The sequence below is a fragment of the Lithobates pipiens genome, unplaced genomic scaffold, assembly GCF_037356315.1.
Source record: "Lithobates pipiens isolate NorthernLeopardFrog02 unplaced genomic scaffold, aLitPip1_a1.2 Scaffold_22, whole genome shotgun sequence".
Taxonomy (NCBI): domain Eukaryota; kingdom Metazoa; phylum Chordata; class Amphibia; order Anura; family Ranidae; genus Lithobates; species Lithobates pipiens.
In genome coordinates this window covers 82941933-82967582 of record NW_027507784.1, presented here as the reverse complement: position 1 = coordinate 82967582, position 25650 = coordinate 82941933, and the positions used below count along the sequence as shown (strand labels likewise).

Genomic DNA, 25650 nt, shown 5'->3' with positions numbered 1-25650 from the left:
TATTCTATTGCCTACAAGATACTGCGCCGCCCGCCCCTCCCCGCTGTACCTGAACTCCTCAAATACAAAGGAGAAAAAAAAACTAGAACAAATTACATGGTGCATGCAAAAAAAAAAAATTTAAAAAAATCATGCTAGCTTTTATTGAAACTTTAAAAAAAATAGCAGCAGAAATCCATATTCTTGAGAAACATCTCTACTACAATGCAAGCATCCATTGTAATAAAAAGGTCCTGCCACAGTACTTTATGCTGGTTTAAAGTGGAACTTTAGTCAGAATATCAAGTCCTGCTAGATCACTTCAGGCTGGCTGTCTTTTGCAGGATAGCTATATAAAACATTAAAAATAAGTGTCTATACTGTTTACAATCCAGGATTATACTGTCTTAACCTGTTCTGCACATGCTCAGTTGCTCTCGATGTTTAAGCACTGCTGAGTTTGCAGAGGCCGATCTGATGACAGCCTTAAAGTGAAATTAAACCCTCCTATACTTTGCAGCCAAGGAAGCTGCTTCTGTTTGATCTACAACAGTGATCAGTTACGACACAAGCTATTTGATTGTTTGACAGCAATGTATCAGTTTTTTGAAACTTACAACAATGGGTTTATTCCGCTTTCGATTACTGCTGTTCAAGGGGCTCTAAGGCTTCAACAAAATGGCAGCCTCTGAAGCAATCTACAGCACACACCAATTCTGGTAGCATAATTATTGTGGAATTGTGGTACTTTCCTAAAGAACATTTTTTTTTTATCAAGTTATGGGTAAAGTTCCACTCTAAGATTTACCGCTGTTCAGGGGATCTGGGCTTCAACAAAATGGCAGCCTCCAGCAAGAACAATGCTGGAGGCAATTTACAGTACACACTAACTTTGCTATTATTTAGCATAATTGTGGAATTTAAGTCCCTTGCTAAAAAACTTTTTTTTTTTATTATTAAGTTATGGTTAACGTTCTGCCTTAATTCATTTTTTATTTATTTTTGCCAAGTGTTGAGGAAGGGGTGCATATTTCAAGTAAAAAAAAAGATGGCCATTGGTGAAACATCTAACAGAAAATCTATTTCTGTGATTTCAGTTGGGCCTAAAGTAGCCTGACTATACACACACCACTTGATACTAAGGTACCAATACTTGTATTGTAAAAAAGCTCAGCTTACCAGAATTGCCACTGGAGCTCCCTTAAAACCTGCACTTCAATATGTGGGAATGAAAACTTCCTCAAAGATCGTGTCCCGTGCTTATCTAGCATGAGGGCATGTTCCAGGTTTTTTTTTTTTTAACACAGATATTCCCGGTATTTTTATTCAAATATAAGCTTCAGGAAGCTCCGACAGCAAGCAAAAGACTACAATATAGGTACTGATGTGGTGCCTTACGCTGCCTGCTAGCAAACCTGCAGTTTTCCTTTACTGTAGAAAGCCAAAGTTTAAAGCGTGTTACCATAACACTTCATATTCCTGATGTGTCTGCTGTACCATGTATTTGTATGAGAAAGTATCCTGTTCTTTTTGTATTGCTTCCTTTATATGAAATCCCTGCTGTTCCTGCCAGTTCCCGTGCTTTCCTATCAAAAACTGACAGCACTAAGCAGGAGCACACCATGGTCAGGTCAGTTGGGAACTCCGTGTGCTCTCCTCCAATGATCAGGCTTGTCCTGACATGCGCCCCCCCAGCGATTCCCTGGGAAGCTCAGTGTGCTGCTGCTTATCCTACCCCAGCTCTTAGGCTTGGTTCACACAGGGGCGACTTGTCCAGGCGACTTCGCCGCCTGACAAGTCGCGCCCCGTTCTGTACTACGGAACCGTTCTAATAGGAGCGACTCAAGTCGCTCCGACTTAGAAAAAAGGTTCCTGTACTACTTTTGCGGCGACTTCGGGCGACTTGCATTGACTTCTATACAGAAGTCGTTTTGCAAGTCGCCGCTGATCGTGTGCAGGTCGCGGCGCTGCAAGTCGTGCCGCGTACTGTGTGAACCGAGCCTTAGGCTCCGTTCACATCTAAGCGTTTTTACAGAATTTTGGTATGGGCGTTTTGAAGTTGACAAGTCGCCAATATAAAAGCCATAAAATGACTGTAATTTGCCAAAAAAGCTCATGTACTTTTTTTGCTTTAGGCAACAGAGTGCTCAGATGTGAATAGGGACCTTTGAAATGAATGGGATTTGTATTGTTGGCCGTTTTTACAGCTGAGGCCTAGAGCAGAAAAACACCCAAAAACGCTTATATGTGAACGGAGCCTAATGCAGCTGAGAACAGGGGGAATGTGATCAGTTCTAAAAAAAAAGGGGAAAGGGTTATATATATATATATATATATATATATATATATATATATATATATATATATATATCACACGCACACACAAATATGTAATCGTTTACAATTAACCTAAAGGCTGAAGTGTAGGTATTTTTTTTTTTGCTTAGTTACACGATATAGCTTGGACAAATGTAAGTATGCATCCCTCATACCTGGACGATTCTTGTGGAAGCTGCAGTAATCTCCAATTCTACAGAGATAGCAGCAGTCGTAGCTCTGGTGAGCAATCACAGGGTGTCACGTCCTCTGCATTGCTGCCATTTAGAGAAAGGCTCTGATTGGATAAGGTGGAGCGCAAAGGCATTGATGTCGCAATCTAAGCCGCTCCCACAGATCAGGACCAGAAAGAGTGCAGCTATCATGGTAGTAGTGCTGACTAGTACAGTGGTTTTCAGATAACCCAGTTGTCCATCCGGAATAAGAAATGCATGCTTACATTGTGCAAAGCTGGACCAAGGTAAATATACACAACTCCTGGAGTTCAGCTATAGCTTACATGTAAATAGTGCCCTATCAGTACAAGCTACACAAAGATTTAACCTAAAAAACAAAAAACAAAAAAAAAAACACAACTAGTAAGGATTAGTTCCTACATAAAACAGTACTCCAAATATCTGCAACCACCACCTGTAAAGCAATACAATTAAAAAAAATAAAAATCACCATGTTAAAAAAGTAAATAAAAAAAGCAAAAAAAAACCCCTAAAATGTAGGTACAAGAAACCCAAAATAAAAACTATTTCAAACCAACTAAACCAAATGCAAGTCAACATATTTCAGAACATATTCAAAATAATAAAACCTTAAAAACGTACAGATGAACTGAAATAACTGCATGTGGAAGCAAAATATAATTATTTTTGGTCTCTCAGAAACAATTAAAAGCTGCTAAGAGGGGAAAAAATAGTATTCCATTGGGCTTCGATGGAGAGAATATTGAAGACATCACAGGCACTCGCATATTCCCAGCACACCGGCAGCGGAGGGCTCCTGCATGATGGGCACTGGGCTTGCAAGACAAGTCCAGTGCCCACCATGCAGGCGCTCTATTGGGAGCCAACTGCCCCATGTCGGGCCACAACAAAATGGCGACACCATCCAAACGGAAAAACGGCAGCCATGTTCAGCAATCATGGCTGCGGTTTACCAAGAAATAAGCCAGCATCCTGGAAAAACAAAACAGAGTTATTATTAAACCTGAGCACAACAACAGCCAAGAATATTATTATTCGGAATCTGGATTCTGAGTCCCTTATTAAATATGTGGGGCTATGAAATATGTACAAGATGAATTTAGCAATTAATCAAGTCTTCATCTTTGTCGTGTAGTTGGTTTGAAAAAAATCTTTAGTCATTAACGCTAAACAAAATAAAAAAGCATCTTTATATTTTTATTCTAAAAGGCTATATTTAGGACTGATTTATAGGTATATAAAATTTTAAATGAAGCTGAAGTATGATTATACTTACCAAGATATTCTAGGGTAAGTTTATCTCTTTAGATGCTATTCGGGGCTACCAGTTTAGTAAATGCACTCAGAATCAAGAAACTGATCAGAAAGCAACACTACATTTCTTGTTGTGCAATCCACCCCTCTGTGTCAGAGGTCCACCTACAGCGCAGAGCGTTAGACACAGGAGAAAGACCAGGCCATTTGAGACAGCCCAGCTCCATCCTATGAACCAAGGCAAATGAGACACAGGAAGGGGACCCTGCAGTAAAGAAAGCTATAGTGTGCTGCGAGACTGTGCAACAAAGGTTCAGGATAACCACCTGTTGGTAGCCATGAAATACGAGGTCTGTGCCAAATCCTTGCTTGCTGCAAAAGAAAAACAGGACGAATTAGTGCAAAGTGAAAATACCCACAAACATTTTAATATTTACTGCAAAAGGTTTATAGTCAAGACAATACTGTAACTGCATACCCATTTTAAATAGATGACTTTAATGATAAACTTTCCAATATATCTAAACGTGAGAGCATACAATGCCCGTTTTAGGTATGCCCTCAGTTTCACAAACAAAAAAAAGAAAAACAACCCGAAGAAAACTACTAAAGAACAGACTTTACAATTGGCTCAACCAAAGAACAGGTTCAGCTTAAAACAAAATCTATCACCCCCTTCCCTAGTAAGGATGAGCTCAGACGTGTTCCCATACTCCACGTGCAGAGGCCGCCAGGAAGTCAGCGCAGATCACAGGCAGTGAGACGTTGGCCCCAATGCACGGCTGCAGAGTTCGGGCAATGTCTCAATGCCTGTGATTAGCGCAGCGCCGACTTCCTGGCGGCCTCTGCACGTGGAGTATGCGAATACGCCTGATCTCATCCTTATTCCCTAGCCCTCCAACCTATGCTACTATATACACCATATAACACAAAAGTTCAACAGATCACTTATCCGGCGCTTAGGAAAATATACTAATGTAGTAATAGAGCAGCTGCTATAGTATAAATCAACATTTCTAAAAGGGAAGCAATCAAAACTAACATTAAAATAAAGATAGTCCTTCAAACTTCAGTAGCGCAGAAAAAATTAAACTGTATATATGATCTACAATCTGGTAAGTGCAATTCCTATAGGGGATATTAGCACTAGATGTGGTAATGGTCGAACATTTAAAACAGCAGATGAATCAATCACTTATGAACTGCTACATGCAAAGTTTTGTGTTGAATTTTGGTCCCATTCGGATTCACAGACTATTTTTTATTTTACATGTTTTTTTTATGCAACAATTAAAAATTTTCAGTGCTGAAGTTTGAAGGACTATCTTTATTTTAATTTTAGTTTTGATTGCTTCCCTTTTAGAAATACATACACCATATATTTAAGTCTATGGAAAATTACTGCACAGGTAGCGCTGAGAAAATTATTATGCTGAACATCAGGAAACCTACAAATCCTCCCTTGCAGTGAGGCTGTGTCTGCACTGCAAGGGCTAAAGAGGTTGTAAAAATCCCCAAAAAGCCTGCAAGACAAAAGGCGTAATACTTACCTTAGAACGATAGCCCTGAAGCGACGCCGGCACACTGCTGACACGTCCGACATCTTTCCCGGAGTACTTCTGGGTTTGCAGGCTCCGGCGCTGTGTTCGGCTGGAGCCCCATTGACATCACTCCTACGCATGCTCTCAAGTGCCGCTGGTCACAGACCCTGAAGAAATGGCTCGAGCGGGCCATTCCTTCAGTGAGCATGCGGCAATGACGTCGGCAGCAGCATATATAGTGATCTCCTAAACGCTGCAAGTTTAGGAGATAGTTACAGTATCTACAGGTAAGCCTTACTATAGGCTTACCTGTAGGTACAATTAAAGAGGAAGACTATTTCTTCTTTAACTGCTTTAGATTTAAGGGACTTGGCAAAACAGTTTTGCTTACCCAATACTCTCCTCCTGCAGGCTCCCCTGCGCTGCTATATCAGGCACCACAGCCTTTTCCCCCTACACTCTGGGGTTCTTATGGCCTCTGACATTAGGACTGATGCGGGGGACCACAGATCTGCAATAGAGGTGAGGATGCTGAGGGACAGTCCACTGTCCCTAGTCAACAGGCAGCTAATTGTGGGCCATGAAATGCGGGTACAGCCACACTGCAAGGGGGGATTTTTAGGTTTCCTGGTATTGGGCTTTAATTAAAAAGGTGCAAGTACATTTGTAGAACGATTTCAGAAGCCAGACCCATCATAAAAAATTGGATTTACTTTAGAATATTTTGTTTAGTAACTACTAACCTCTCACTAACTGGGTACATTTGACAACATCTGTATGGGGATGCTCAATAGTGATCTCAAAACCTAAAGGAAAAGACAAAAGACGACCATTTTCATTCACTGTAATGACGCAAAAATGTACAGATTTGTTCAGTATTAACCCTTTCATGACTAAGCCTATTTTTGGAATTTGGTGTTTACAAGTTAAAATCCATATTTTTTGCTAGAAAATTACTTGGAACCCCCAAACATTATATATATTTTTTTAGCAGAGGCTCTAGAGAATAAAACGGCGATTGTTGCAATATTTTATGTCACACGGTATTTGCGCAGTGGTGTTTTAAACGCAACTTTTTGGGAAAAGGGACACTTTCATGAATAAAAAAAAAACAAAACAGTAAAATTAGCCCAATTTTTTTGCGTAATGTGAAAGATAATGTTACGCCGAGTAAATAGATACCAAACATGTCACACTTTATAATTGCGCGCACTTGTAGATTGACGACAAAGTACGGTACCTAAAAATCTCAATAGGCGACGCTTTAAAAATTTTTTACGGTTACCACGTTAGCGTTACAGAGGAGGTCTAGTGCTAGAATTATTGCTCTCGCTCTGACGATCGCGGCGATACCTCACATGTGTGATTTGAACACCGTTTACATACGCGGGCGCGACTTCCGTATGCGTTTTCTTTGCTTCGCGAGCTCGCGGGGACGGCGGGCGCTTTGAAATTTTTTTTTTTATTTTTTTATTTATTTTAAAACGACTAAATTGTTTTAAAAAAAAAAATAAAAATTTGATCACTTTTATTGCTGTCACAAGGAATGTAAACATCCCTTGTGACAGTAATAGGTGGTGACAGGTACTCTTTATGGAGGGATCGGGGGTCTAAAAGACCCCCCACCCCTCCTTTACACTTCAATGTATTCAGATCGCCGAAAACGGCGATTCTGAATACCGGATATTTTTTTAAAACCGGCGCCATTGGCAGCCGAGTAAACGGGAAGTGACGTCATGACGTCGCTTCCGTGTTTACGATGAGGAGACTGGAACGAAGCCGATTACGGCTTCGTTCCAGTTCCTCCGCAGCAGCCGGAGGCGTCGGACAGGGAATCGGTGCTCCCGATCGAGCGGGAGCACCGGTAACAGCGGCGAGAGGCGGCGGGAGGGGGGGACGTCCCCTCCCGCTCCTCCGGCATAACAGCCGAGCGGCTTTTAGCCGCATCGGTTGTTATGGCTGGAAAGCCAATCGCCCGCTGTAAAAAACGGTACCGGGATGATGCCTGCAGGTGCGGGCATCCTCCCGGTATACCCCCCGGAAGCCGAGTACGCAGATCTGCGTACGCTCGGCGGGAAGGGGTTAACATGCTTGAAATAACTACACAACTCTGTGCAAGCCATTTTCTAAGGCAGACCAAATTACACATACAGACATTTACACACACACAAATTTACATCTCATAGAATGTTTATGCAGTTTATATCTCACATTTGATGCAAAGCAAGAAGACCTTTCTACAGCAGGTTAGTCATACTCACCTAAGGTCTGTAGCAGCATTGTTTCAAGTATAACCAGCTCTTGCGCTTGCTGTAGGTATGCCTAGAAACAGACCATATTCATAAATACCCAGTTTCGTTGACAACTAACCCCAGGGATAGAATACATTTCAAAGCATGAAGCAATACTATACACAATCAAAATAGACAGAAATAGGATTAAAATGGTAGCCAAGACAAAGTAAATAATATATGTATTGATGTAAAGAATAACTGTTAATTGTAAATGACTTGAATTTCAGAATTGGAATGCAAAGTGTCACACAAACTGCCTCAAACGCAGTATCATAACCACAGCTCAACTCCCCCTGGATCAAGGTAATCTACTCACGTCACTTTTTGTGTCCAGCAGGGGATCTAGTGGATTAAGACAAGCATGGGACACTTTGATGACATGTTCAAGTTTACGTGGCTGCTCCTCCACTTTGGCAGCCAGGAACAATGCAGTAGGAGACATTATCTGAAATAAAAGCAACAAAGACAGTTAGAATAAAAAACATTTTTTTAGCCCGCTGTACTCTGCATTTTAAAAAAAGCCCTGACGTTGAGGTAAGTATAAGGACAAATCCAGCATCAATGGAATCGCATCTCCTTAAAGAATAAGAATAAGTTCACCTTTTGTAACATGTTACACTTATATTCTGAGTGTAGTATGTTACATATGCACCGCCCCCCCCGGGCTAACTGTCACAATCGAAAAAGCTAAAAAAAACTTGGTTGTGCGTGCCTTCGTCCATCCATGTCATCCATTCTGTGAAGGGAAAAGGTACAAGGCCCAACATCCTTTGTCAGCTCGTAGTTCTCAATGAACTACCACGGCTCTGTTGAGTGCTGTGGTACTTCACGGAGCTTCCTGTCTCAGACATACAGGCAGTCAGATACAAAGACAGTCTTGCAGGACTGTGGCATTACACCCATGATCTGCTGACGATTGGTGCAAAGCTTTACAAGTCAAAAAAATAAACCTGCAAAAAAAAAAGTAATCTATGTAAAGGTGAACTTGGTTCTGTCTGAATTTTTTTTTTTGCTGGTGTCAATAGACTTGGAGGTAATGTGACCATCAGATACTTCCACAGGGGTTTTCAGTCCCAAAGGTTTAACATGTGCTTACTGTATTGCTTTTATCACCAGATTTAAAAATCCCGAAGCGTAAATGTGGCGAACATTTGTCTGGGCACATGAGAAGCAACAGAAACCTCTACATTCAACCACTTTGTATATGGGGACACAAATCATCAGCTCATCATTTCCAGAGAACAGCTAGTCTACAAACACTGCTGTACTCCCAACTACTATTGTTTCTAAAGGGACAATACATATTCAGCAAACAACTTACTGAACCATGGGGCCAACAGGAAACAGATAGGTTGCCAGCATTGGGATACCCTATACCCTAAATTTGAGACACTAATCAACTTGCAGAAGCCCCCCCCCCCAATACTTGAGGTCTATCTAGATACAGCGATGTTGCATGAGAGACTCGGCTGACTGGACTCCCCCTCATTGGCTGAGACAGCAGCAAGGCGCCACTGGCTCCTGCTGTCAAAGTCAGTCAGCCAAAGGAGGCGGGCGACAGCTGCGTGTCTGAATGGACACGCAGATCTGTTGCTTGGATGCCCCCATAGTAAGCTGCTAGCTGTGAGAGCACTCAGCGGGACCCAATAAGAGAACTAACTGCACCCCTGAGATCCAAAAGCTTTGGCCACACTCAAGTCAGTTTTACCTGAACATTGAACATCTCAAGTATATGTAAAGTTAAACTCCTCCCCCCATTTTGGGGGTCGGTGGGCGATGGTTAAACCTTGTCCTCGCGTGGGAGATTTCAGTTCCTGGCTTCATAGGAGGATTTACCTTCTATTCCTGCTTAAGGGCCAAATCATAAGTGTGAATTATGACAACATGCACTAAGAAACTTCTCCACAATGCATGGAAACTTATCTGCTCTGTATTCATTGTGCTGCAGTGCCATCAACTGTGAATGATACCTCAACACAATGTACAGTAGAGCACTACAATGTATACACCATTTGTGGTGGTGCGCTGCATTCTTAAACAAGGTTTATATACATTTTTGCTAAATGAGATGCATTGAAAAAAAATTCATTATGAATCGGCTGTCTTAAAGCTCGTCTGGCTGTACTTCTCTTGTGGATCACAGGACTGCAGTTCGTTCTGCACTCCTGTGACCTGTTTTCAGCAGAGAGCGGGCTGTAGCTCGCTGTCAGCTGTAAAAGAGCCAGTCTAAGCTCGGGCAAGATTGCGACAATGAAGTTGGGATCTGCCCACATGCCTGGACCGGGACCTGCCTCTCAGTGAGCGGCCCCCTGCACAGCCCAGTGCTCCAGTAAGTGAGGGGGAGTGTCAGAGCAGACAGCGGTGGCTGACAATCACCAGCTCTCTGCTCAAGGAGCCCCCGAACAGAGGTGGCGGCTGACCAGAGCCCCCCGGCCGACCAGCTCCCGACCAGAGCCCCCCGGCCGACCAGCTCCCGACCAGAGCCCCCCGGCCGACCAGCTCCCGACCAGAGCCCCCCGGCCGACCAGAGCTCTCAGCTAATGGGTGAGGAGCACTGATCGAAGTGTTCTGACAGGAGGGGCGTCCCCTTCAGAACACAACAGCTTAGCAAGTGAGATTGCCGTACTAATGTCAAATTGTTAGTACATGGTCACTGGGTTGAACGAAAAAAAAAAACTATTAGTGTGTACCAGGCTTTAGGTACTAAAGTTAATACAAAAGTGTACTGGCTACCAGGTACATAAGGGATGCTCTGCTGCTGCTATAAGCAGTTCTGAGTTTTAGATTTAAAACGAAAAAAAATGGATTGTAATTTTTGAATTCCATGTATTGCAAACAGACTTGGATGCCTCTTTGTATAAAGGTTAAGGAAGCCAAATGGGAAGCACAGCTCCTCTGGGTGACCTCATTAATGCTCACAAGACACCATTATGGCAGCTGCTACTGTTTGTTTACAAGCATACCAATTGCTTACAAAGCCATGGTAAGCCTTTTGGCGGCACCAAGTCAACATTTATGATACAGCACAACAACATACATTTTAAAGCATTGATTCAAACTGCCAGGCTATGCTCTCTTGGCCTCAAGTCTAAAGTGGTTAGTGTTTAGAACTGTCAGCATTTGACCACAGCCAGCCAAGAGATTTATAACCTGGCTGGCAGGAAGAAAAAAAAAAATAGAAATCGGTACAAGCAACTTGTATGTGAAAGAAACGAGTCCATAGAAAACAGCCAGGTGGTCATGTCAACGTCACCCACCCAAGCATTACACAGATTGGGTGCGTTACCAAATGTAATGGTAGCTTACCGCTACATTTGTAAGCCATAGATATTAGAGCCGAGTGCCTTTGTTTCTATTATAGTATTTTTTGCACTTCTACTAATTCTAGTATATAGGGCATTTCATGATGGAGCCAACAACCAAGAGCTATATTCTATTTGCACCAATTACACGGCTTGTGTCCAGAAATCACTTTTCCAGCCATCTGTAAGTCTTAAATTAGGTTTCACTCTATAACTGTAAGGGAACTGCAAAACTACACAGCTGGAGCTCTCTCCAAAATACATCAGCACCACAGAGGAGTATGTCAGATAAGCAAAATTGGACAGTATGTGCAAGAGAGGAATTCAGAGTTTATTACCCAAACTACAATCTTCACCCAAAAAATAAAAAAATCTTTTTTAACCAGTTCCCACCCAGGCCAATCATTTATAATTTTTTGCTAGAAATTTGCTTAGAACCCCCAAATATAATATATTTTCTAGCAGAGACCCTAGAGAATGAAATGGCAGTTGTTGCAATTTGTTATGTCACACAGTATTTGTGCAGCAATTTTCAAATGCAGTTTTTTGGAAAAAATACACTTTAATGAAATTAAATGCAAAAACACTATATAACCCAATTTTTTGCTAAAATATAAAAGATGTTATGCCAAGTAAATATATAGCTAACATGTCATGCTTTAAATTTGTGCACTCTTAAAATGGCACCAAATTACACTACTTAAAAAAAATCTCCATTTTACAACCAACGTATGCGTTTGCTTCTGAGCGTGAGGGGACGGGGGGGGGGGGGGGGTGCATTAAAAAAAAAAAAAAAAAAAATATATATATATATATATGTATATATATTTTTTTTTTTTTTTTTTTTTTACACACTGTGCCTTTCATTTTTTTTTTTCACTTTAATTACTATTACAAGAAATGTAAACATGCCTTTTAATAGGAACAAGACATGACAGATCCTCTTTATGGAGGCATCTGGGGTCAATAAGCAGAGATTGATTTTTTTATTAATTTTTTAATACCTCCTGGCTTTCCAGGGGGGAAAAAACTGTCAGTGTCTACATCTGTCGGACCTGAAAGAGACATCATGACGTCGTTTGCAGCTTCCCAGGGTCTTAGAGATGGCCGAGGACCACCCGGTCCCCAGCCAGCACTGTGGAAAACCGCCACCGGATAAGATCTCTGGCTTTCCCATTGCACAGTAAAGTCCAGAGAGGTACCGGGGGGTGGCGGGCAAAGACGTCTTCTCTCCCTGCCTGTAAAAGCAATACAGTGGCTAAGGTCCCTTTCACACTTGTGCAACTTGGGACTGCAAAGTCACGTGACAGGTCGTAAACCCCATGATCTCCAATGAGTACTATTCATATCTGTGCGACTTCAAGTCACACAGACTTCAAAGTAGTCCTTGTACTACTTTGGTCCGACTTTGATGCGAGTTGAGGTCTATGGATCTCAAGTTTACACATGCATTCCCTAAAATGGCAGCCTCTCCTTCCCTCCTCTTCCATGCTCACTAATCAGCTAACACAATAGGGTCGGATATTACATGTAGATTATTGGAGGCTTCAGAAATCTGCACACGTTTGTTTTTGCAAAAAAATAAGATTTGATTTCACCTATACATTTATATGTCAATTAAATTTTTTATTGATATTAATCATTAGTTCTCTTTGAACATGTGACCTGCAGAGGACTAGAAGCTCCTCCTGCTTATGTTTTCCTGCAGACAGGCTGGGAAAGATCTGGGCCATGTGACAGCTGTATATTAAAAGGTACTTATATATTATTTTAAATAAAATTAAAGTGCCATCCAGATACAGAAATAGAAGGGACAAGGTAAATTAAACAGTGTGTGTTTAGTATCACTTTAACCACCTCCCGACCAGCGCACGACGATGTACGTCGACAGCATGGCACGGGCAGGCATATTGGCGTACATGTACGTCCAATATTCGTTGCCGCCGTGCCATCGGGAGCGCGCCGCCGGCGGCACGCTCCCGCGCTGGTCGGGACCTCCGTGAGTCCGGTCGCGGGACCCGCGGACTCGATCGCCGCGGGCATCCCCGCGATCGTCTCACGGAGCGGCGGAATGGAGGAAATGCTGTATAAACAACATTTTCTCATTCTGCCTAGCAACTAGTGACGCTGATCTCTGCTCCATGTGATTGGAGCAGAGATCAGTGTACACTAAATGAAAGCCCAACCCCCCCACAGTTAGTAACACACCCCTAGGAACACTTAACCCCTACACTGCCACCCACAGGTTAACCCTTTCACTGCCAGTGTCATTTACACAGGAATCACTGCATTTATATAGCAGTGATTACTGTATAAATGACAATGGTCCCAAAAATGTGTCAAAAATGTCCGATGGGTCCCCGACAATGTCGCAGTCACAATAAAAATCGCAGATCGCCGCCATTACTAGTATAAAAAAAAATAATAAAAAATTATTAATAAAAATGCTATAAAACTATCCCTATTTTGTAAACGCTATAACTTTTGCGCAAACCAATCAATAATCGCTTATTGCGATTTTTTTTACCAAAAATATGTAGAATACGTATCGGCCTAAATTGAGGGAAAAAAATGTTTTTTTATATATTTTTGGGGGATATTTATTATAACAAAAAGTAAAAAATAATGAGTTTTTTTCAAAATTGGCGCTCTATTTTTGTTTATAGCGCAAAAAATAAAAACCGCAGGGGTGATCAAATACCACCAAAAGAAAGCTCTATTTGTGGGAAAAAAAGGACCTCAATTTTGTTTGGGAGCCACGTCGCACGACCGCGCAATTGTCAGTTAAAGCGACGCAGTGCCGAATCGCAAAAAGTGGTCTGGTCTTTGACCAGCAAATTGGTCCGGTCTGAAAGTGGTTAAGGTACACCACCACCAATACCAAGTGTGCTTACAATGCCATTTGAAGATAAGGCAATGCCATGCTCCTTTAATCTAGCTCCGATAAAGTCCAAAAGAGTGCAGCATTATTTATGTGTGACAGCGTACCTCACCAGTAAGGGTGAGCTCAGCCGTGTTTGCACACTCCACGTGCTGAGCCTGCCAGGAAGTCGGCGCAGAGCTGCGCTAATCACAAGCAGTGACACATTGCCCTGACGCACAGCTGCACAGATCGGGCAATGTCTCACTGCCTGTGATTAGCGCGGCACTGCGCTGACTTCCTGGCGGGCTCTGCACGTGGAGCATGCAAACACGCCTGAGCACATCTTTACTCACCACCATCTATATACGCACAGTAATAAAAAGAACAAGGCAATGACCACACCAAAAATGGCAGTGATGAGAAGCCATGCTTTTGACCGATTAGCTCAATCACACATGCACACACTTTTCAGTGATGACACCAAATATGGTGGTGAGCAACAATGCACATAAACCATAATAGAATTGATCTCATTTGTCTGTTAATGAATACATATGTTCAACATGTGCTTAAAAAAAGCTGTAAGAAATCTTGTGAACCGATACCAGAAAGTTATCAGCCAACATTCTTCCTCATCTTCATGGACATCAAAACACTTTTGCTAGGATTAAATTATGTAGTCCTAACACTCCCTTTTCCTAGGGTGATCATGTTGGTTAGTAAGGTTGTCACACTACAACAGGAAGTGAGCTAAAGGAAGGATTATTAGGTCAAAATAAAGGGAAAGTGTGAAAAGAGAAAACAAATGCTGCCACTACTCGTAGGGCCCAGTAAGCTGCAGTACTATCACAGGCAAACAGCAAATATGGTGATAACCCACTCATGGGCGGTAGGGACATGATAGTCCACTTCTCTACTGCAACAAAAAGGAAAAATCTCACCATGGGAGTTTACATGAGGTGGGCACCGCTAAGCCAATAGAAATAACAGTAAATACAGTATATATTTATTCAGTAAAAGTGATACATGCATTAATCAGAGAAAGCCAAGTCATACAGAGTACATATAAATGAGAATAAAAATAATGGTACATTTGTGTATGATCACATAGCAAACAATACCTACTCAAGGAATCAATCCGAACAGGTAAACCACCCAAGCACCAAAAATAAATATAAAAATCAGATGAAAAGGAAACAACTTCTGGATATGAAGTAAACCAGGGTAGGCCCCCTGTGTATTGATTTCCTGTATACAGCACCTTTACTAAACCATTAAAAAGGTGTTAAAAATAAACCTAACCAATGTTATTGTTGCATATCAATTGTCACAATTGGTGGTCAGGCTGCCATTGCATTTCAGGGAGGTTTTTGCCATAAAACTCAACTAAAATTTCCCTTCAAACGTGTAACAGATGGGGCTAAAAAAAAAAAAAAAAAAATCCCTTAAAGCGAAGCTCCACCCAAAAGGGGACGCTTCATGTATTCTCTCACCACCCCCCGCCCCCCCACTTTCGAGGGAACAGGATACCTGTCAAAACCAGGTACCCAATCCCACTTCTGGGTAAGATCGCTGAAATTGTGTGATCTACACAATCTCTGGCCCCTCCCCCAACACCCCCCCCCCCCTCGCCTTCTGAGAGACACACAGGTCCTGGAAGACAGTGGGACTATAAAGAAAGTGCAGCGACTCGAGCATGTGCAGTAGCACAAAAGCTTCCCTCAGATGCCGGCGCATGCGCCTGCACAAAGGATGCCGGATGTTTTTTTTTTTTTTTGTTTTAAATGGGGGCTGGGCTGCTAAGGAACTACTTTAAGCAACTACAATGGAAAATAAACAGGAGCACACTGGAGCATATATAAAATGACTTTTTTTGTGCCAAGAGAATAAGTGGTATAGATATGAAGATCCAGAGGTTTAATGCGTACGTAACACTTTGGTTCATGTTAAAGCTATCCTCCATGCAAACCACTAAATAAAATGATGAAATACACAGATTGAAGCGGTTTTAGCTGCCAAAATTTGCATTTCTATTAATCCAGTTCTAATATTTACAAAGCTCTGCTACGCAACACAACCCTGCCTGCCGTAGGAGGAGACCTAATTTTTCTCTGCTGCCTTTACATGTCTTGCCTCCTGCCCCTCCACAACCTGAGAGGGGACCATGAAAGGTGCTCATCAGCGTACTGCTACTCATCTCTCAGACACTCTGCCCTCTCCTTTTGGAATGCTTCTTGCATCAAAGCACAAGTGATTGGCTCATTTTACTGCTTCTCCCTTCCTCAGTCCAAGCTTTGCTGTATATGAACTGAGAGGATGATACTACAGCCAAATTAGGACACTTACACTGCTTGCATTAAAAAAAAAAACACGTTTAATAACACAGAAAGCAAACTACTATATCCAACAATTAGGGTCCATGAACACGGAGCTTAAAAAATGGCAGTTCTTTTGGCAGAAAAGAAAAAAAATAGAGCACTTTTGTACGTGCGTTTAGAAGGATTTTTTGTGCCAGAAAACACCTCTAAAAAATGCATTCTAGAAGGGTTTTCTTTTCATCCTGTAAACATCCTAATGTGCATGGACACATGGGATAACACTGAGCTTCTTCTACAGGTAAACCTCCCGTAGAAGCAACATTCTTTAAAGCGGAGTTGCAGGTAAAAATGTACCTCAAAACTAAAGCGCATCCCCGTGTGTCCCAGAAGAAAGTACCGCGACTCGCGCATGCACAGTAGGAAACAGGTTATGAAGCCACAGGGTAGAGCTGCACAATCGTTAAGAAAATTGTGATTTTGGTTCAACCCCTCTGAGATCTCTATTCCAGAGTTTGCCAATTCTTTCACATGACAAGTATAGAGACTTATCTGCTCACTCAGTTGTCAAAAGAAAACATCTGGGCAGTCTGCCAAGTTTTTAAAATGAAACATTGTAACTAACTCTTCCTTCTTAGATCAAAGGGACACTTCTGTGTGTAAAGAAAAAAATCCAGGCAATCTGCCAAGAAGTTTAACCACTAAGGCCGGGTTCACACCGCTGCGATGCGGGAACGCCGCGAATCCGCGGCGTTTTCCCGCATCGCATTACTCCCGCCGGCAGTTCACACTGCCCTATGCGGACGGCTGGGAGTGTCAATGATATGTTAATGACACCCCCAGATCCGTCCGCATATCGCAGTGCGATCTGCCGACTCGCACAGGAATCGGATCGCATGGTGTGAACCCCTATGCGATCCGATTCTGTTGCGGACCAAAAAAAGGGTCCCGTGCGAGTTTGCTGCGGGAGCGATGCGAATTCAGCCATACTATCTGTATGGCTGAACTCGCATCGCTACGGAGATCGGATGTGATTTGCGGTGCGAATCACATCCGGATCTCCCCCCCGCAGCAGTGTGAACCCAGCCTTAAAGTCTAACTTTCTGACACTTAAGTTAAAATCAATATTTTTTGCTAGAAAATTACTTGGAACCCCCAAACATTACATATATTTTAGCAGAGAGCCTAGGGAATAAAATGTCAATTGCTGCAATATTTTATATCACACTGTATTTGCCCAGCAGGCTTTCAAATGCTATTTTTTGGGGGAAAAAATACACTTCAATGAATAAAAAAAAAAACAGTAGTAAAGTTAGCACAATTTGTTTTGTTTTAATGTGAAAGATGTTACCTCACAAAAATTATGATCCTCTAAGCAAAAAAGTCTCATTTTTGCCAGAATCGTGCAGCTCTACCGCAAGGCTTTACTTTCTGTTTCCCTTAGTAAGGATGCCAGTGCCTGCACCCAGAGCTGAGGGATGGGTCAGGTTCGGATGCCAACATTGCGGGCTCCCTAGACAGGTAAGTGTCCTTATATTAAAAGTCAGCAGTATTTGTATTTGTTGACTTGATTTTTCACCCAGGCTGGAACTCCTCTAAGATCAGTGTGAATGGACCCCTAGTTACTACACGTGATTGATCCACAAAAACCTGTCAGTCTGTATTTAATCTCTAGAAAGGTTCACAAACTACATAAATGCATTAGACAACTTTACAACAATTCAACTAAAAGGAAACACTCTTTTTAGAATAAGAAAAGATAATACTTACGTGTCTGTGGTATTTGGTAAAAGAATGATGCATATAGAATCTGTGCATGTAAACAATGGCAGTGTTGATGGTCAGTTGGGATCTGTAGGTTTCAGGTTAAGGAAAGCAGGAACCAGTTTGGAAATAAAGGTGAATAACAAAAGCATTCCATGTACTTAGTTGCATTTTACTAGTGCAAATTTAGGGAGTTACCTGTAGAGGTCAAGTTTCAAATCAGGCAAAGTTAATATTTTAAAATCCAGACGAGCGCAAGTGTGCCATTAAACCATAAAATTGGCAAATGACAAGAACACCCACCAGTTCATAAGATCTTATAGAGACTTTATTGCTCAATGACTGACAACCTACACCTCACTACTCTGCCCCCTTACTGAGCATATCTATAATGTATAAAATCCTCATGAAAAACATAATACTGATTCAACTTCTGAATATTTATCCTATTTCTGATTATCTGCTCGTAGAACGGAGATAAAGTTTCAACAAATTTCAACCCTACAGAAAGTTCTGCTTCAAATCTAGTTTACCAGAAATCTAGATAAAAAGGTGTACAACCGTTTAATGTAGTGCTTGTTCACCAGATAACACATGTAAATTCAAGTGTTAAAATATGCTAAAGCAGGCGATTCATTTAGAATGGGGCCACAATGCATGAAATATCACACTGGCTGTATAGCTAAAATCCAAAATGTTAGTTCAAAACTAAACAAGATAAGGGAAATATTTCAAAGGGGACATCTGCTCTGCCGATTACAGGGAACTCCCCTGCCTTTGTGGAGATTTCCTTCTACTTCCTGTGGTGTGTACAGGACAGAAAGGAAAGCAGCCCATAGATTTTACAATTTTCTTTCCTTTAACTACAGGTGGAGGGAAAGAAAATTGCTCGATTAACCCCATCAACACCATGTTCATGGAGGAATCCCCCCCTCCCCCTACCAGAAGAACACAATGATCACTGCTGGCAGTGATTGCATGAACAAAAATCCAACAGCCTGGTTGTATTGAAGGCAACAGATGGATTGAGTGTAGTACAACCAGCCTGTCCATAGATGGATTAAATCTCAGCTGGTTCCTGCTGAATTAGCTGAGATTCGATCCATCTATGGCCAGCTTAAGAGAATACTTCCCCAAGGGACAATACACACACCAAAAAAATGTTAGGTGTTTAATAATTCCCTATCTATCCAAAAAATAAAAAAAAGTTTAGGTATTGATTGGATACACTTAAAAATGATCTTTGCAAGAATAAGATATTTTTTTTCTGTCTCCCCCTAGATGAAAAGAAGCAGTTAAGCCTTGTAACCTCAAAATACATGTAATTACATCACAATATAAAAAAAGAAGCTTCCCAGGAAACTTTATAATTGGATTCATTATCTGCTCATGAAAAATGTGAATAGACTTAAGCTGGCAAACCCCATCGATCAAACTATGGACAGCTCAACAGGGAACGGCAGAGATTCAATCCATCTGTGAGCAGGCTGATTGTACCCAATCAGACTTGGATACAAGCAGCCGGTCAGATTTTTTTTTTTTTTACATGTGATTACTGCCAGTGGCTATAGCTGCTAGCAGTAATCATTGTGTTCTGCTGGCTGGGAAGGTTCCTCTCCCCAAGGCAATACACAATAGCACTGCAGGAGGCATCCCCCCCATCAACACTGTTTTACCCATGATGAAAGGAAAGAAAATCGAATCTATGGGCTGTTTTAACACAACACACCACCCCCCCTCCATAAGGCTCAATTCACAAAGCTAGCATGTCAGAATAAGGATCCCAAACCTACATTTATATGTGATAATAGGACATTTCTAAACACATATAACATTGTTTTAATGTGGTCATTCACACTGCGTGTTTACCTACATCAGGTGCAGTCATTTTAGCTACAATTAGAGAAAAGAGTTCTGTGCCTCCAGGAAACAATAAGTTCTAAATGAAACCAAGCCCTCGATCACATTGAGTGGTTAAGCCACTTTCACACCGAGGAGCTTCTAAACTACCAGTAAAACACAAGCGATTTTGAAGCACTTTCTATTCATTTCAATGGAGAGGGATGTTTTTCTCACTGCTCTGCCAGCGCACTGCCCCAGTATGAAATCATTCAATGGAAATAGGTTTTCGTGAGCTTTTCAGACTTTTTCTTTTAGAGTGAAAGCGCCTCAGTGTAAACGGGTTCTAAGGTCCTTTTCACACTGGGGCATCCGTGCCATCGGCGGTAAAGCACTGCGATTTTTAGCATTGCTTTACCATCATTTTTGCAGGGGTTTTCGGACGCTAGCAGGGTGCTTTTAACCCCCGCTAGCAGTCGAAAAAGGGTTAAAATGACCCACAAAGTACCACTGCGGTGCCCATTAATTTCAATGGGCAGGTGCAGTGTATACAACGATCCAAAGATGCTGCTTGCATGAGTAATTTTAACGTCCTGCCAGCCACAGTGTGAAAGCCCTCTGGTAGGTGTTTTTCAGGCGCTATTTTTAACCCAAAAGCACCTAAAAAACATCAGTGTGAAAGGGGTCTTAGAAATCACGTGAGTTCAGCTGAACTCACACAATTTCAAAATCACATTCAATGTGAACCTAGCATAAGGGCTCATTCACATAGCCACAGAGAGCCATACAATGTCAACAGAAGCATATATTTCTGCCCCCAAGAGTACAGATGTGCAGCCTGCACCAACTGGTGGCATCTGAATGTATATAGGGACAGATAAACAGCCTTGGACAGAAAAGGGGGTTTGATTCACTAAAACTGGAGGGTGCAAAATCTAGTGCAGCTCTGCATAGAAACCAATCAGCTTCCATGTTTTATTGTCAAAGTTGAACTGAACTTAGAAGCGGATTGGCTATCGTGCACAGCTGCACCAGGTTCTGAGCGCACCAGCTTTAGCAACTCTTTCCCTGAACTGTCTGCATCCAAGGGCACCCAGCCGTCCCTGTGCGCATGTAAATGTGCAGATGTACAGTTACTAACATACAAAAGCAGCCTGTCATCGATATGTCACTCAGAGGTGACAACGTTCACTCTCGGTGTGTATAGCTCTCTGCTCCTGTGTGAATAATCCCTAAACATTTATATCGCCCAGATTTCTTCTCCTGCATTTAGAAAATCTAAACACCGGTGTGAATGAGACCTTAGAAGGAAATGACCCTCATTTTAGTGAATTACTTCCTGCCGTGTCTCTGGAACAGGAAGCACATTTCCACAATACTCAATGAGGAAAATGAATTGGCACAGGGTTTTAATCCACTGAATATATGTCATTTTTAGAAACTCCAATATTTAGCAACATCCACTGTAAATGGTACATGATCCCTAAGACTTCATGTACACACAGCTTACTTTGACTACGGGAAAACACAAAATGTGGCAAAATTTCAGAGCTGGCGGTCAAACCGTTCTAACCTGAACACGATTCTTCTGCATTCAGGAGAGGGAGGTTCAACCTCCCCTAACCATGGCAGCTTCAGACCGATCCTAAAAGCCTGTATGTACAAAGACACAGGCTTTTATGGAGCTGAGTTTAGGAGTTCTGGCAAAACAATGCCCAAAAACTCCTAAAATCCAGTTTAGGAGCTCATAGTGTACACGGAGGAGAATAGTATAGGTCAGGGATATGCAATTAGTGGACCTCCAGCTGTTGCAAAACTACAAGTCCCATCATGCCTCTGACTTTGGGTGTCATGCTTGTGGCTGTCAGTCTTGCTATGCCTCATGGGGCTTGTAGTTCTGCAACAGTTGGAGGTCCACTAATTGTATATTCCTGGTATAGAGAAAACTGCAGCTCTAGGTAAGCAAAATGTAATTGTACAATCTTAGAATCCCCACAATGACAGGAAAGGTGAAGAGGTCACCATACGTTACAATACGGCCATACAATCTTTGTACAATTAAGTTTAGATTTTCCAAAACTATTCAATATGTGAACCTATCTAATCAGCTTGCATCCAGGCAGGCCCTTGTACTACATAATTGGAAAATCAAAAGGAAACTTTACAGATTGTTTGGTGAGCTTTACAGGGAAATTCCCTTCATCCCGATGTATTTCCTCTCACTTCCTGTCGTGTCTCTGCGGCAGGAAGTGCGCGGAAAATTCCACAAACAATCAGAAAGAAATGGACGAGAGGGAGTCTTTATCCACTGCTTACTCTACCCAAATCTAAGAAAAAGAAGCCTTGGCTATACATAAAGGGGTTGTAAAGGTTTGTTTTTTATTTTCTACATAGGTTCCTCTAAGCTAGTGCATTGTTGGTTTACTTACCTTTTCCTTCGATTTCCCTTCTAAATGTTTTTTTTCTTTGTCTGAATATCTCACTTCCTGTTTCTCCTCAGTAAACTTCACACCATCATCCGAGTGGTGGTTAGTCAGCCAGAACAGCTTACTGAACAGCTTACTGAGGAGGAACAGGAAGTGAGAAATTCAGACAAAGAAAAAAAACATTTATAAGGGAAATCGAAGGAAAAGGTAAGTGAACCAACAATGCACTAGCTTATAGGAACCTATTTAGAAAATAGAAAAACCTTTACAACCCCTTTAAGTTATATTCACACACGCCTGAAAGCTTTGTGAATTGAGCCCACAGTCATTTTTTTAGAACCTCCAAATATCAATTACTCTGTAAATCACACTGTATATTGTACACGGTCTCCAATCATAGAAGGATGAGGCAGCTCTGGGTAAACCGAATGGATTTTGCAGTCTTGTAAATCCCATAAAAGGCCGGGAAGAGGTGAGAAGAAATCTTCAAACAGGCGGCACCTGATAGGGGAAGAACTACCTCATTCTGGTGGATTTCTTTACACTTCCTGTCGTGTTTCCTAAACAGGAGGTGAAGGGAAATTTCCACAATGGTACTCAGATAAAAATGAACTGGCAGGGGTTTAAACCCTTCACTACTCTATCCAAACTACACACAGACACACTGATGTTTAAATTCATATTTAGGGGCATTGGGGGAAAAAATGCTCTAAACCTGCGTTTGGTGCTCAGGTGCGCAACGTCATTCCAATGGCTATAAGAAAACAATGGGGTTGTGTGTGCGCTTCTAAATGTCACACTTAATGTGCCAACACACCAACTGCACACCTTAAAACACACTAATTTGCTGCACAAAGGACCGCTCATTGAAACAAATGAACTACCTTGTGCATGACCGCTGCAAAAAAAAAAAACCCACATACCTGATGCCGCACTACATAGTGTGAATGGGGGCTTTAGGCTTGTTCACACCTGCACCCTGGGGGTGGTAAAATGGGAAGCTGAGCTACTACTTTAACACCCCACCTTAGAGACCTGAGGGAGTAAAATAGCAATCACAATTATTATTTTTTTTATGTCCCGCTGTATTTGCACAGTGGTTTTTCAAACTAAATTTTTGGTGAAAAAATACACTTTAACCGCTAGCCGACCAGCCGCCGCAGTTGAACTGCGGCAGCATGGCTCCGCTGCACGAACCGCCGTTATGTTACGTCAGTATCAAAAAAAGGCCACTAGGGGGGCGGTTGCCCCCGTGTCGGTGTGAGTGGCCGGCGGTCTTGATCACGCGATCGTTCGGGGCACATGGAGAACCGGGAGCCGTTTGTGTGTAAACGCAGTTTCCGGTTCTCTGAGCAGTGAACGGACAGATCGTCGGTTCATACAGAGTACAAACAGCGATCTGTTAGTTTCCCAGCACAGTCCCCTTCAGTTAGAACACTCCCTAGGACACACTTACCCCCTTCACTGCCAGTGACGTTTTACAGTAATCAATGCAATTTTAATTGCACTGATCGCTGTATTAACACCAATGGTCCCAAAAAATGTGTCAAAATTGTCCGATGTGTCCTCCATAATGTCGCAGTCACAATAAAAATAAAAAAAGTCGCTGATCGCCACCATTACTAATAAAAATGCCATAAATCTTTCCGCTATAACTTTTGCGCAAATCAATATACGCTTATTGCATTTTTTTTTACCAAAAATATGTAAAAATAATAGCCTAATCTGAGGGAAAAAAAAGTCTCAGATTTTTTTGGGGATATTTATAACAGCAAAAAGTTAAAAATAATGAGTTTTTTCAAAATTGTAACTTTTTTGTTTATAGCGCAAAAAAACAAAAACCGCAGAGGTGATCAAATCCCACCAAAAGCAAGCTACACTTGTGGGGGAAAAAAAGGACATCAATTTTGTTTCGGTACAAACGCAGCACAATCGCGCAATTGTCAGTTAAAGCGACGCAGTGCCGAATTGCAAAAACGCTCTGGTCTTTGGCCAGCCAAACGGTCCGGGGCTTAAGCAGTTAATAAAAAAAACCTATATATACACCCCAATTTGTTTTAGCAAACTTTAAAAGATGAAGTTACACCGAGTAAATAGATACCCAACATATCAACACTTTAAAACAGGTCATAGCAAAAAAAAAAAAAAAAGATCGCCCCGTGCACCTGAAAGGGTCACATTCGTTGGCACCGATGCCAGCCAAACCTGACGCAGCCAAGTGAACAAGGGCTGCAAAAATCCTCCGCAGCCGTGTGCAATGCAAGCTTTTCTTGTTAAAAATAAATAAATGAATAACCAAAAAAATAATGATGTTGCCCCTCTCAGCTGCCCTCTGAAAAGCATTCCATCGCAGATTACTCTTCAGAGGGGTTGCCCCTACTGTACAGGATATAATATACATACATGTAGAATGTCATGGAGGGGTCCCATGGGGCCCTCAATGGAGGAAGGGGCCCCTGTGTGTGGGGAAGGGGGGGTATGAGAGGCCCGGTCCCCGGCACACACGGCCTCCTCCCCGGGGATATCCGATCCTCCCGGTACACCGGGCCTCTCCCCTCCTCCAGCCCGGCCTACACCTCCCCCCCACATACCGCACGCCGGTCCCCTCCTCCGATCCCCGGCCGTCCTCGAGACCGCGGCCGCTCCGAACGCTGAGGAAGGCAAGGCCGCAGGCTTCCCGGCCGGCACTAGGCCGCAGCGGTGAGGTAACACAGGAAAAAGAAGAGAAAACGAGAAGAAAAGGATACACGTTGAGGCGCTGGCCCATGTCTTGGATGAGGTTGGCCGCCTGTTGCCGGTAGGAGAGCTCCTTGTCCGCCTCCATCCCGCAGCGCCTGGACGGGCTCGTCTCCAGCTGCTCCCGGGTGAAGAACCAGCGAGCGTTCGGCGCTCGGCACTCCGCCATGGCACCCAACCAGCCCCCACACAGAGCGTCACCGGCCGCCGAGACCCCAGTGCGTCACAATCACCGGAAGTGGCGTAGGGAGCCTGAGCCGGAAGCGCGCTGCTGCAAGTGACCCCCCCTGCGTCTGGTCTGGGAGTGCGCGTGTGCCATGCACATTACATAGAACTCTCTGGAGGCACGCGCTGGGGGGCGGGGGGCGGCGACCACGCATGCTAGGCGGTACCAAGGGTACGCCCCTCCCCCACCACCTTTTCACCTGCCTATCGGGGACAAGGCACTCAATGGCTTCCACGCCTGTTTCTGGCAATCGGACACGCCCCCTTTTATTCTTCCTTTAGCGGCGCTGCCAGAGAGAGAGGCTGAGTATAGAGCGAGCGGGGGAGGACGCGCCCACTTTTCATAAGCGGGCGGAGCTAGCCCGCCAATTCTTGACGTGATTGGGCAGCACTCACTCGCCTAGTTTACAGGAGTGGGCGGAGGCTAGGCCGCCAATCTTGCGTAATTGGACAGCGCTCGCTCGCCTCATTTACATGAGTGGGCGGAGCTAGCGTTCATGCCGGTGTGTGTGTGCGCACTGCGCACTGCACCCTTGCGAAAAAAAGGCGAGCGGTTACCGTCTGGAATAATAATGATA

At 42.8% G+C, this 25650-nt stretch overlaps 1 protein-coding gene across 3 annotated transcripts in view; it reads right to left on the bottom strand.

Annotated features, from left to right (window-relative positions):
* Window positions 1-25150, bottom strand: part of CCNT2 (cyclin T2) — a 103495-nt gene extending 78345 nt beyond the window's left edge. For 2 of the 3 annotated variants that reach the window (XM_077447810.1, XM_077447809.1), the window contains exons 1-6: window positions 24859-25150; window positions 17853-17934; window positions 7919-8047; window positions 7570-7630; window positions 6052-6114; window positions 4094-4139 (exon numbers count right to left, since the gene is read on the bottom strand). In XM_077447810.1, coding sequence (XP_077303936.1) covers window positions 4094-4139; window positions 6052-6114; window positions 7570-7630; window positions 7919-8047; window positions 17853-17934; window positions 24859-25016 — 539 coding nt within the window. In that variant the 5' untranslated portion in view covers window positions 25017-25150. The remainder of the gene's footprint in view (window positions 1-4093; window positions 4140-6051; window positions 6115-7569; window positions 7631-7918; window positions 8048-17852; window positions 17935-24858) is intronic. The other variant, XM_077447808.1, reaches the window with a different exon arrangement.
* Window positions 25151-25650: the final 500 nt, after the last annotated feature.